The 13,043-nt window shown below is 42.5% G+C and overlaps 1 protein-coding gene across 4 annotated transcripts in view; it reads left to right on the top strand.

Annotated features, from left to right (window-relative positions):
• Positions 1 to 13,043, top strand: part of osbpl9 (oxysterol binding protein-like 9) — a 218,719-nt gene that overhangs the window by 201,661 nt on the left and 4,015 nt on the right. For all 4 annotated transcript variants that reach the window (XM_080195474.1, XM_080195473.1, XM_080195475.1 and 1 more), the window contains 6 exons: positions 1,338 to 1,448; positions 5,551 to 5,614; positions 6,743 to 6,883; positions 6,974 to 7,052; positions 8,263 to 8,354; positions 8,798 to 8,933. In XM_080195474.1, coding sequence (XP_080051600.1) covers positions 1,338 to 1,448; positions 5,551 to 5,614; positions 6,743 to 6,883; positions 6,974 to 7,052; positions 8,263 to 8,354; positions 8,798 to 8,933 — 623 coding nt within the window. The remainder of the gene's footprint in view (positions 1 to 1,337; positions 1,449 to 5,550; positions 5,615 to 6,742; positions 6,884 to 6,973; positions 7,053 to 8,262; positions 8,355 to 8,797; positions 8,934 to 13,043) is intronic.

The raw sequence follows: 13,043 nt of genomic DNA, 5'->3' as shown, positions 1-13,043 counted from the left end.
AGCTTCTGAACAATTTTGTAAAGTTGTTAAGCAGTTACCACTGAAACCTAAGTAAGCACACATCCCTTCAAAATGTTACAGCATTATCTAAGGAACTGGGAAAAACTCCTATCCTATGTAGAAATGGCTACTTTTTGTGCTCAAAGGTTTAGTAACAGCCCAACATTTTCAATCAGTTGTAATCTCTTAATCCAGATATTTCCTTTATCCTCCACTACCTAGAATGCAGCAGGTATTGATTTTTCTTCGCTTACTTGTTTTGCATTGTGTCTGGTTTTTGATGAATTTTGTATCTGTTCAGGAATGTATTTTGCTGTATAGTATAAAATAAACAAGTTAGAGAAAAGATTTTATTGTTAAAGCTCAGTTTCAAATGACATTCTCCTTCGGGCCACCAGTTGGTATTGGTGATTACTTGTGTGCTCTCATTTTCTTTTGTTGTAGTGTGCAGAGAATTTGTTGAAATGCAGGTGCCTTTTTTTTACCATGGCAATTTAGAAGCCAACTTGTGTTTGGCCTGTGCAGGAACTATCAGGTTGCCTGTGACTGTGTAGCCTAGAGGTGGAACTGGTTGTGAGGTGTGTAGGAGCAGTTCACCTTCCCTGCTTTTTTTTCACAAGCTATTGTGCTGGACAATGTTCTCCCATGCTCAAGTGTGATAGAAAATTTGATGTGGCAATATTGTGCTCCCAGCTGATGATGGGTGAAGGAAAAAGGATTGAAAGGATATGGGAACAGGGTGGGTAAATGTAGATGGAATTATTTGCACATATGGAGAGAAAACACCAGCCTGGACTGTAATAGCAGAATTGACTATTCCCATGCCTATAGTGTCTATATATTTCAATGGGCCATGACTTTCAAGTTCCCCAACGTCTTATTAGGTTGGCTGGGATGGGTTGGGACTCAATGGCGTGGGGGATGGGGATGAGGGGTTGGATGGGTCTGGCCTCGGGTGGTGGGGAAGATGCTGAGGGGGTTGTGGGAAGGGGAGTCCCCAGTGTGTGAGGAAGTCTCCACACAAAGGTTTGTATGGCAGTTTCCTGGAGGTGCACATTTTCTGCTTTATGACAGTGCTGTAGAAAAGGATGTTGGGCTCCCCTCCTCAAGCGTACTGCACTACTTCAAACTTAGCTGGCCTGAGTCAGCAGGTTGGGCAAGGCAGGATTTTGGACAAGAATTTGAGATCAGGAGTGGCAGTCCAATACTGATTGCCACTCCAAGGAAGTTCAGGTCCAACTTATTCAGCCAGTCCATTGTGCAGTGTGTTTTAATTAATGTTTCAATAAGGGAAAAATACATCTGTGATGTTTCACAATAATTCTCTTTCTTTATAGTTTCTGCATTTTATGCTGAATGTTTCTCAAAAAGAATCCAATTCAACGCTCACATTTGGACTAAATCCAAGTTTCTTGGAATGTCTATAGGGGTGCATAACATAGGACAAGGTAAGTTTCTTTTACAAAATTTCTGCAGGCTAATATGCTACTTTCAGTAAGTAAACTGCTGGCTTTTTTTTTGTAACATTTTCCCTTTCCTGAGGATTGCGAAACCACAGTTCCACCGGCAGCAGTCTTGCCTAACTTGCCATTATGCTTGAGCTTATGACCACATTGGGCGTCGCTATTATAGTTGTGGCTCCCTCCTCCTCAACCATATTTATGTATTCCCTGCTGAGGTTTCCTCAAATAGATCAGGTGCGGGAGCAATTGCTGGCTTTCATCTTTATGAACTAATGGTATTGCAATCAGTGGAGAATCTTTTACAGTTGCTTTTGAGATGGACTATCTCAGTGCAAACCAGAATTGAACATGGGTCCTGCCTGGTCTTTGCTTCAAAGAAGAAGATCAGAATTTTCTGGTGCATCCCGTGTGCCACCAGCAGGATCTTCTGGTTCTGCTGAAATCAATGGATGTTTGAATTTAGATGTGCAACTATGATTGGTATGCCTTCAAATCAATGTACCAAATGTTGGAAGATGGGTTCAGAATATAAGAACGTAAGAACATAAGAACATAAGAAATAGGAGCAGGAGTAGGCCCTCTAGCCCTTCAAGCCTGCCCTGCCATTCAGTAAGATCATGGCTGATCTGAAGTGGATCAGTTCCACTTTCCCGCTCTCTCCCCATAACCCTTAATTCCCTTGTCTATCAAAAACCGATCTACCTGTGACTTAAATATATTTAGCAAGGTAGCCTCCACCACTTCAACGGGCAGAGAATTCCAGAGATTCACCACCCTTTGAGTGAAGAAGTTCCTCCTCAACTCTGATCTAAACTGCCCCCCCTTATCTTGAGGCTGTGCCCTCTAGTCCTGCTATCCTTTCTAAGCATGAAGAATCTCTCTACCTCTACCCTATCCATCCCCTTCATTATCTTATACGTCTCTATAACATCCCCCCTCATCCTTCTAAAGTCCAACGAGTTCAGACCCAGTCTATTTAGTCTCTCTTCATAGTCCAACCCCCTCATCTCCAGTATCAGCCTAGTGAACCACCTCCGCACTCCCTCCAAGGCCAATATATCCTTGCGCAAGTGCGGCGACCAAAACTGCACACATAAGAAGAACATGAGAAATAGGAGCAGGAGTAGGCCATCTAGCCCTTCGAGCCTGCCCCGCCATTCAATAAGATCATGGCTGATCTGTCGTGGCTCAGTTCCACATTCCCGCCCTCTCCCCATAACCCTTAATCCCCTCGCTTATCAAAAACCCATCAACCCGCGTCTTAAAAATATTTAGCGAGGCAGCCTCCACCACTTCAACAGGCAGAGAATTCCAGAGATTCACCACCCTTTGAGTGAAGAAGTTCCTCCTCAACTCCGTTCTAAACCTCCCCCCCTTTATCTTGAGGCTGTGCCCCCTAGTCCTACTGCCCTTTCTGAGCGGGAAGAGTCTCTCCACCTCTATCCTATCCATCCCATTCATCATCTTATATGTCTCAATGAGATCTCCCCTCATCCTTCTAAACTCTAACGAGTACAAGCCTAGTTTATTTAGCCTCTCCTCGTAGCTCAACCCCCTCAACTCCGGTATCAGCCTAGTAAACCTCCTCTGCACTCCCTCCAAGACCAAAATATCCTTGCATAAGTGCGGCGCCCAAAACTGCACACAGTACTCCAGCTGCGGCCTCACCAATGCCCTATACAGCTGCAGCAAGACCTCCCTACTTTTATATTCAATCCCCCTCGCTATGAAGGCCAGCATCCCATTCGCTTTCCTGACCACCTGCTGCGCCTGCAGGCTGGGTTTTTGAGACTCATGCACAAGGACCCCGAGGTCCCTCTGCACCGTCGCCTGCTGCAGTTTTTCGCCCCGTAAGTAATAGTCCTTCCTACCATTATTCCTACCAAAGTGGACCACCTCGCACTTGCCAACATTAAATTCCATCTGCCATTTCCTGGCCCATTCACCCAGCCTATCTAGATCCTTCTGCAGACTCTCCACATCTTCCGCGCAATTTGCCGTTCCACCAATCTTGTGTCATCAGCAAATTTCGATATATTCTATCCCCCTCGCTATAAAGGCCAACATTCCATTCACCTTCTTGATCACCTGCTGCAACTGCAGACTGGGTTTTTGCGACTCATGCTCAAGGACCCCCAGGTCCCTCTGCACCGTAGCATGCTGCAGTTTTTCGCCTTTTAAATAATAATCCCTCCTACTATTATTTCTGCCAAAGTGGATAACCTCACACTTGCTAACATTATACTCCATCTGCTAGGTTCTTGCCCACTTGCTCAGCCTATCCAGAGCCCCCTGCAGACTTTCCACACCCTCCACGCAATTTGCTTTTCCACTCATCTTTGTGTCATGCACCACAAGTGCACAAGAGAATAGTTCACTAGTTTGATCAAACAAGAATTTTCTTGACTTTTTGCTCTGCTCCCCTTCACCCAGACTTTACCAGGATCAGTAATAGCGTAGATGTGGATAGAACAAGGAACATAGTCCCACAATAAGGGACAGGCCATTTAAAATTGAAATGAGGAAGAATTTCTTCATTCAGTAAAGAACAAAGAGCAACACAGCACGGGAAACAGGCCCTACGGCCCATCGAGCCCGCAGTGCCATCTTAACGATGTGTTTTTCCTCCTCCACCCTTGACCCATGTGTAAACTTATGGTACCCCCATTGGAAACCAGATTAAGGGGAGAATAATTTAGGGACAATTTGTTACACCAGTCAGCCTAAGAGCACATCTTTGGGCTGTGGGAGGAAACTGGAGCACCCGGAGGAAACCCTCGCAACCACAGGGAGAATGCGCAAACTCCCACAGACACTGGCCCAAATCCATGTATCTGCACAGCAAACAGTGATAGTCACTGAGCTGTTGTGGTGCCCATCTGCTGGTCCAGTTTCAAGCGTACACAAACGATGCAAAGTACTAGGCTACTCTCGAAACATCCAAGAGCAGCCCACGCACGACCCACCATGTGTATGCCCCGTGTTAGATAACAAGGTGGACCAACGCACCTGCAGAGTAAGAGAGAAGAACATCAACACATGTAACAGTTGATTTCCAGGAATGTCCCAAGGCCCTGATCCTTATTTAAAACAGTCTCCTATAACCCTCCATCCCTATTTCGCTCATGTGTCTATCTAAGTAAATCTTAAGCAAGTCCAGCGTGCCTGCCTCCACCACCTTACTTGGCAGTGCATTCCATACCCCCACGACCCTCTGTGTGGAAAAACCTCCCTCTAGCATCCAAATTATACTCCCCCCCCCCCCCCCCCCCCCCCCGCCCCGCCACCTTAAGCCGTGGCCCCTCGTGATATTTGTCTCCAATCTAGGAAAAAGCCTGCCACTGTTTACATAAGATCATAAGAACACAAGAAATAGGAGCAGGAGTAGGCCATCTAGCCCTTCGAGCCTGCCCTGCCATTCAATAAGATCATGGATCAGCTCCACTTTCCTGCTCTCTCCCCATAACCCTTAATTCCCTTGTCTGTCAAAAACCTATCTACCCGTGACTTAAATGTATTTAGCGAGGTAGCTCCACCACTTCAACGGGCAGAGAATTCCAGAGATTCACCACCCTTTGAGTGAAGAAGTTCCTCTTCCACTCTGATCTAAACTGCACCCATCCCCCCCCACCCCCATCTTGAGGCTGTGCCCTCTAGTCCTGCTATCCTTTCTAAGCATGAAGAATCTCTCTACCTCTACCCTATCCATCCCTTTCATTATCTTATACGTCTCTATATGATCCCCCCTCATCCTTCTAAACTCCAACGAGTACAGACCCAGTCTATTTAGTCTCTCTTCATAGTCCAACCCCGTACAACACCAGATAAGCACTTCTTGTGTGGCAGAACCTGCCTCTCTCAGATTGATCTGTTGAGCTATTAGCAAAACTGAAACTATCCCATCCCCAAAGCGTTTGCTGCATGTCCATCATCTTGTATAGATAGAAAAAAGCCAACAATGTGTTGTTTACTCATTAGCTTAATTTTTGATTCTCTTTTTATTTTTAATTAATCTTTGTTTTTCCATCATGTTGACTACTTTTCAAATTCTGCTCAGCTACAGTGAAAGTCTTATTTCATTTGACAGGATGTGTCTCTCTGCTTGATTATGATGAGCACTATATTCTCACTTTTCCAAATGGCTATGGAAGGCAAGTTTTATCCTATATATTACCACTTTAAAAATTAGTATCTTATTGCTCATCAACGCATATTAAGGGAAACTAGTTTGTGTTTATTATTCATTTTGTAATATCTTCTCCGGTGATTCCCAAAGAGCTATCTTTGGTCCATCTCTTTTTCCTATTTCTTACTTGCATGTACCCCTTGGTGACATCATCTGAAAACATAGCCTCAGATTTCACATGTACACTGACAACATCCAACTCTACCTCACTGCCACCTCTCGCCCCTTCAACTGTCTCTAAATTATTTGATTACTTGGCAAAAATCCAATACTGAATGTGCAGCTATTCCCTCCAATTAATTATTTGGACGACTGAAGCTATTGCCTCCACCACAAACTCTACTCCCTGGCTGCCAACTCCATCCCTCTCCTTGGCAATTGTTTAAGGATAAACTATATATCCACACCATCACCAAAACTGTCTATTGCTACATCTAAATTGTCAGACGTTGCTCATTGCTGTCAAACACTCATCCACGTTTTGTTATTTCTAAACTTGACTATTCCAACTTGCTCCTGGTTGATCTCCTACATTCTACCCTTTGGAAACTGAGGTCATCCAAAATTCTCCTGCCCATATCTTTTACTCCCACCAGGTTCCTTTCATCTACCAGCCCTGTGCTATTGGCCTCTGTTTAAAGCAATACTTTTCCTGTGCTCAGTTTTAAAATTCTCACCCTTGTTTTCAGTCCCACCATGGCGTTGCCTCTCCCTATCTCTGAAATTTGCCACAGCCTCCTCATTGTTTAATTTTGTTGGTGCAAAGCACCTTAAGCATCCCTGACTTCAATTGCTCCATCTTTGGTGGCTCTGCCTGGACCCTAAACTCTAAAATAGCCTCCTTCTATCTCTCTGTCGCTGACCTCGCTTTCCTACTGTACAATACTCCGTAGAATCTACTTCATTAACCAAGCTTTTTGTCATCTGCTCTGATATCTCCTTATGTGGCTCTTTGTTTAATTTTGTTTGTGCAAAGCACCTTAAGACGTTTTATTAGTGAAGATGTTGATTACACAAATACAATTTGTTGTAGTTCTATTTGAAAATAATGCTTAATGTCATTAGATTTGGGCCTTTTCAATTTGTCCAACAGGTCTATTCTAACTGTTCCTTGGGTGGAACTTGGAGGCGAGTGTAGCATAACTTGTGCAAAAACAGGATACAATGCCAACATTACATTTCACACCAAGCCTTTCTACGGAGGAAAAAAGCACCGAATAACTGCCGAAATCTTGTAGGTCTATTTCAAAGTAGTTGAATATGTTTTTTTTTACTGACCAGTAATAACTTACAAAGAAATAAATATGTTTATTTGCTTTTTTAGCTCTCCAAATGACAAGAAGTGCTTTGGCTCAATAGAAGGAGAATGGAATGGAGTTATGTATGTTAAATGGATGACAGGGGTAAGATGTGTTTCAAAGTCAGAGGTGTCAGTCACTTTTCATAGTGTACTGCTTTTATAGTAAAACAAACAATGTTTAACAAATCTAGTTGCAAGCTGTAACTGGAATATCAAATTACTGATTATTTTTAATATAGATGAAACAAAACTTTTTTCATTTCTTGTTTTACATTTGTAAGTTCACATGGGAACCCCTGAGTTAGGAAGGAAAATCTCCCTTTCCTAACCCACAAATGATTGCCATCCAGTGACCCATCTTATAAGTTAACCCAGCTTATCATTTGCTAGAAATATAGCAATTCTGGGCTTCGTGACGAGGTTCAGAGTTAATAACAGCCACGTACAAGACTCCAAGGGCAACTGACATCCATGAAAGTCTGCCATTGTGTGGTCAATAGGTCAATGTTTCAATGCCACCTGAGAAGTGGCAGGGTGGGACATGCCATCGCTGGTTGTGGTGAATTGGGATCAAGCAAGTAAATTATTTTCAAGGTTTTTGTTAGTCATTGTTCCTGTGTCAGTCCACCCCACCACAGTAGAAGTGGGATGACCATTTAGTCCCTGCCAACATCTCATGGTGTGAGACAGTTGCCAGAATTTTACTGCCTTGCCCATACGAGGCTCACAGGATCCTGCTTGAGGCCAGTGTAGAGTGCCATTCTGCGAGTCTCGCCTGCCCCAGAATTGGGGCAGCTTGGCGTGCCAGTAAAATTCCAGCAATTGTATCAATTATCCTGTGATTGATTTTCACTCAATGAATAGGCCATCTCCGACAACACTAAATGCCAGTAAGATGCGAATTTGTGACAGGCTTTCAACGTTGCTATTAGAAATGTGGTGTCAGCTCATTACTACCATGTTTTCTGAATACACCTGCCAGTATTTGAACAAGCATTAATGGTGTCAAGTGGATCTGCTGCTGGATAATCAGTATGGGCCCTTAACTAGAAATAAGTGTAACTCGGGCAGGAAATCCTACCCAGTATCATGACTGAAGACAGAAGGATATAGAATTTAAATTAAAAAACTGTTTTGCTTCAGATTTGTTTATCTTAAAAAATATATTTTGTTCCAAGATGGTATATATTCGTCTTCTTCTGTTTTATTTAAAAATAAATTAGCACAAATAATTTCCTGAATGTGCATAGTTGTGCAGGATGTAAAATTTTTGCTGATAAAACTGATGATTTTATGGCATGTTTGCAATGCAGGAGAACAGCATATTTATAGATACAAAGAAATTACCTATTATCAAGAAAAAAGTAAGAAAATTGGAAGATCAAGAGGAATTTGAATCAAGAAGGTAATGGCTCACCATCCCTAATAGTCATGAGCAGAGAAATATAGTTTCCTGTCAAGAAGGAAAGTGTCGTATAATTGTGTATTCAAACTACACCGGCCTTTACTGGACAAATCTAGCAGCCCATATCTGCAGAGGGGTTTACAATTCACAAATATTGTGAACTCTACAAAGAATTCACAAATATTGTGTACTCTACAAAGAATTTCCTTCCCTTTTTAATTGTGTTAATTAGGTAGGGTCCTGTCTTTAAGATTTTTTTTGTTAAAGTTGTCTCCATAATGAAGGTTCTTAGGAAACAAACTTTATGCATTTTGTTCTCTTCCTTCAGCTTTGAAACAAGGACAGGCGTGTTGGAATATCTTTAATGATAAAGTATGGAAAATTGCCTATTTGCCTAAAGTATTGAATCGATTTCCAAAACTTCCATTTGTTCTTTTATTCAGACTTTGGAAGGATGTAACGCATAACTTGAAAATAAAGGATATTGATGCTGCCACAGATGCAAAGCATAGGCTTGAGGAAAGACAAAGGGCTGAAGCAAGGGAGAGAAAAGAGAACGAAGTTCAATGGGAGACACGGGTATGAGAGCATATTTTTCAATGTCACTTTCTCTGATTCATTGACTTCAGTGTTATTTAGTAATGATTTATTATTTTGTAAATGGTCTAAGCTGGTATGAATGAAAGGAACGTGCAGGTGAAATGCAGTGTTTAACTTGAGTAAAAGTGTTGTCCAGATGGAAAGCACTCTGTTGCTGAGGGAGGTATGGATGGTAAATCAGAATTTCTGACCGTAGTCTTCCAAACCTCCTTCGATATGTGATGGTGCTTGAAGGCCAGTGAGTTGCAAATATTTCACTGCTATTCCAAAAATGGAAACAGGTAAACCAATCAGCCTAACCTCAATGGTGGGTAAATTTCTACAGACAGTGATCTCGGGCAAAATTATTACTTGGAAGAAAATAACTGCCATAGAAACTAGAAGCAGGAGGAGGCCATTTGGCCCTGCAAACCTGCTCTGCCATTCATTCTGATCATGATTGATCATCAAATTCAATATCCTGATTCCATCCTCCTCCACCACCACCACCCACCTCCCCCGCCCCCCCCCCCCCCCCCCCCCACTTCCTCCCATATCTCTTGATTCCTTTAGCCTCAAGAGCAATATCTAATTTCTTTTTGAAATCGCAACATTTTGGCCTCACTACTTCCTGTGCTAATAAATTCTACATAATCACCATCCTCTGAATGAAGAAATTTCATCTCAGTTCTAAAAGATTTACCCCTTACCCTCAAACTATGACCTCTACTTCTGGACTCCCCCACCATTGGGAACATTTTTTCTGAATCTACTCTATCTAATCCTGTTAGAATTTTATATGTTTCCATGGGATCCTCCTCACTCTTCTAAACTCCAGTGAATAGAATCCTAACCGACTCAATACTCCTCATATGATAAACCTACCATCCCAAACCTTTGCTGTACTCTCTCTGTAGCAAGGACATGTTTCCTCAGATGAGGACACCAAAACTGCACGATACTCCAGATGTGGCCTCGCTGATGCCGTATACAATTGCAGCAAAACATCCCTATCTCTCACCTCTCACTACAAAGGCCAACATACCATTTGTCGTCTTTACTGCGTGCTGTACCTGTGTGCTTGCTTTCAGCGACTGATGCACAAGGACATTAAAATCTCGCTGAGCATCCAACACTCTCAATTTACATTCATTCAAGTAATAATCTGTCATCCTATTATTGCTACCAAAGTGGATAACCTTAGATTCATCCACATTACACTGCAACTGCCATGCAAGATGCCCACACACTCATCCTATCCAAATCATGCTGAAGCATCTCTGTATCCTCCTCACAGCCTACTCTCCCACCCAACCTTGTATCAACTGCAAATTTGGAGATAATATATTCAGTTCCCTCTTCCAAATTATTAATATATAATGTGAACCATTGGGTCCCAGCACAGATCCCTGCAGAACCCCACTAGTCACTAGTCGCATGGAAAGAACATGAAAGCTCCAGATAGTCAGTCAGTCACCTGAGGCTGGAATTGAGCCCAGGTCACTGGTGCTGTAAGATAGCAGCACTGACCACTCTGTCACCATGCCACTCTGCAGTGAGTAACTTACCTCTTGACTCCTGCCAATCAGAAAAGGATCCTTTTATGCTAACTCTTTGCTTCCTATCTGCTAACCAGCTTTCTATCCATCTCAAAACAACACCTGCAATCCCATGTGCTTTAACTTTACATAGTAGTCTGTTATAGGAAATCTTGTCGAAAGCCTTCTGAAAGTCAAAATAAACCACGTCCACTGGTTCTCCTCTGTGTCTACTAGTTACATCTTCAAAGAGTTCCAATAGATTCATTAAACATAATTTTCCTTTTGTAAATTCATGCTGATTTTGTCTGATTATACCACTGCCTTCCAAATGCCAAGTTATGAAATCCTTCATAGATTCTAGCAACTTCTCCAGTACTGACATTTAGCTCTCTGGTCTATAGTTCCCTATTTTCTCTCTACCTCTTTTTTTTTAAATAGCAGGCTTATATTAGCTACTCTCCAATCTGTAGGAACTACTCCAGAGTCCAAAGAATTTTGAAAAACAACCACCTATGGATCTACTATTTCTAGGGCCACTTCCTTAAAAATTCTAGGATGACGTTTATCAGGACCTGGAGATCTATTCACCTTCAATCCCATCAATTTCTCTACTAATGCTGATTTCCTTCAGTTCCTCACTAAAACATATTTCTCTCAGCACTTCTGGTACATTATTCATGTCTTCCTTTTTGGAGACTGAAGCTTATTTAATTCCTCAGCCATTAATATATTCATTATAAATTCTCCTGTTTCTGACTGTAAGGGGCCTACATTTGTTTTTGTCAATCCTTTTTCTTTACATATCTTTAGAAACTTTTACAGTCAGTTTTTATGTTCCCTATTAGCTGACTTTCCTACTCGATTTTTCTCCTCTTAATCAATCCCTTCGCCCTCCTTTGCTGAATTTTAAACATCTCCCAATCCTCAGCGCTATTGTTTTTTCTTGCCAATTTGTATGCTTGAATCTGATGCTATCTCTAATTTCTCTTGTAAACCATGATTTGGTCACAATTCCCTTGCCACTCTTGTGCCAAACAGGAATAACCAACTTCTGGAGTTCACCCATTCATTCTTTAAATGCCTGTCCACCGTCTTTCCTTTCAATAATGTTTCCCATGCCATCATAGCCAATTCATGTCCCGTACCACCATAGTTATCTTATATTGAGATTCAGAATCAACCACGTTACTATCCACCTTGACACAGCAATTCTACCATATTACGGTTTTCTTGCAACAAGACTGCCAGCTAATCCTTTCTCATTGCACAACCCCCTGATCAAGATGGCCTGCTCCCTTCTTGTTCCTCAACATATTGATCCAGAAATTCCTCCTCTATTGTACTCTGACTAATTTGACTCTAAGAACTCTCTCAACACCAGGTTAAAGTCCAACAGGTTTATTTGGTAGCACAGGCCACTAGCTTTCAAAGCGTTGCTCCTTCATCAGGTGAGTGGGAGTTCTGAGCCTTGCTTCTGAGGAGACAAACTCAGAAGACTCCTTCAAACAACCGCACAACCTCAAACGTACCATTGTCCGCAGCAAACTACCCAGTCTTCAGGAGAACAGTGACCACGACACCACATAATCCTGTCACAGCAACCTCTGCAAGACGTTTCGGGTCATCGACATGGATGCCATCATCTCACGTGAGAACACTATCCACCAGGCACATGGTACATACTCTTGCAACTTGGCCAACGTTGTCTAGATATGCTGCAGGAAAGGATGCCCCAAGGCAAGGTATGTTGGGGAGTCCATGCAGCCGCTATGACAACGGATGAATGAACACTGCTTGACAATCACCAGGTAGGAGTGTTCTCTTCCTGTTGGGGATCACTTCAGCAGTCACAGACATTCAGCCTCTGCTCTTCGGGTAAGCGTTCTCCAAGGTAGCCTTTATGACACACGACAACACAGAATCGCTGAGCAAAAACTGATAGCTAAATTCTGCACGTGAGGCCTCAACCGGAATCCTGGGTTCATGTTACACTATCTGTAACCCTCATGACTTGCCTGAGCTTGCAAAATCTCACTAACTGCCCTGGTTGGAGACAATACACATCTCTTTAACCTGTGCTTAACCCTCTCTCCACTCACATTGTCTGTTCCTTTAAGACTTGACTACCTGTAAAGACTTGCATTCCAACCATTATTTTGTAAATTGAGTTTGTCTTTATATGCCCTGTTTATGAACAGAATTCCACTCACCCGATGAAGGAGCAGTGCTCCGAAAGCTTGTGCTACCAAATAAACCTGTTGGGACTTTAACCTGATGTTGTGAGACTTGTTACTGTGCCCATCCCAGTCCAACACCAGCATCTCCACATCATACTCTCCCAATCCTATATGCAGATCAAAGTCATGCATAATCCAATATTATTGAAGGCAAATAATGGGTGGAATTTTCCAAAAAAAACACATCAGTTTCTAACTGAAAACGGATGTTTCTCCCCAGAGAAACAGCCAGGTTTTCTCTCCAGACCTTAAACTTTTTCTCAAAACAAAATCAGGGAGGGGGCGTGATTTGTGCTGTTATTCTTGAGGGGTGGGACCTAAAGATGTTGGCA

Source organism: Carcharhinus amblyrhynchos, chromosome 9, assembly GCF_965287045.1.
Source record: "Carcharhinus amblyrhynchos chromosome 9, sCarAmb.v2.hapA, whole genome shotgun sequence".
Taxonomy (NCBI): Eukaryota; Metazoa; Chordata; class Chondrichthyes; order Carcharhiniformes; family Carcharhinidae; genus Carcharhinus; species Carcharhinus amblyrhynchos.
This window is presented reverse-complemented; position numbering and strand designations above follow the sequence as displayed.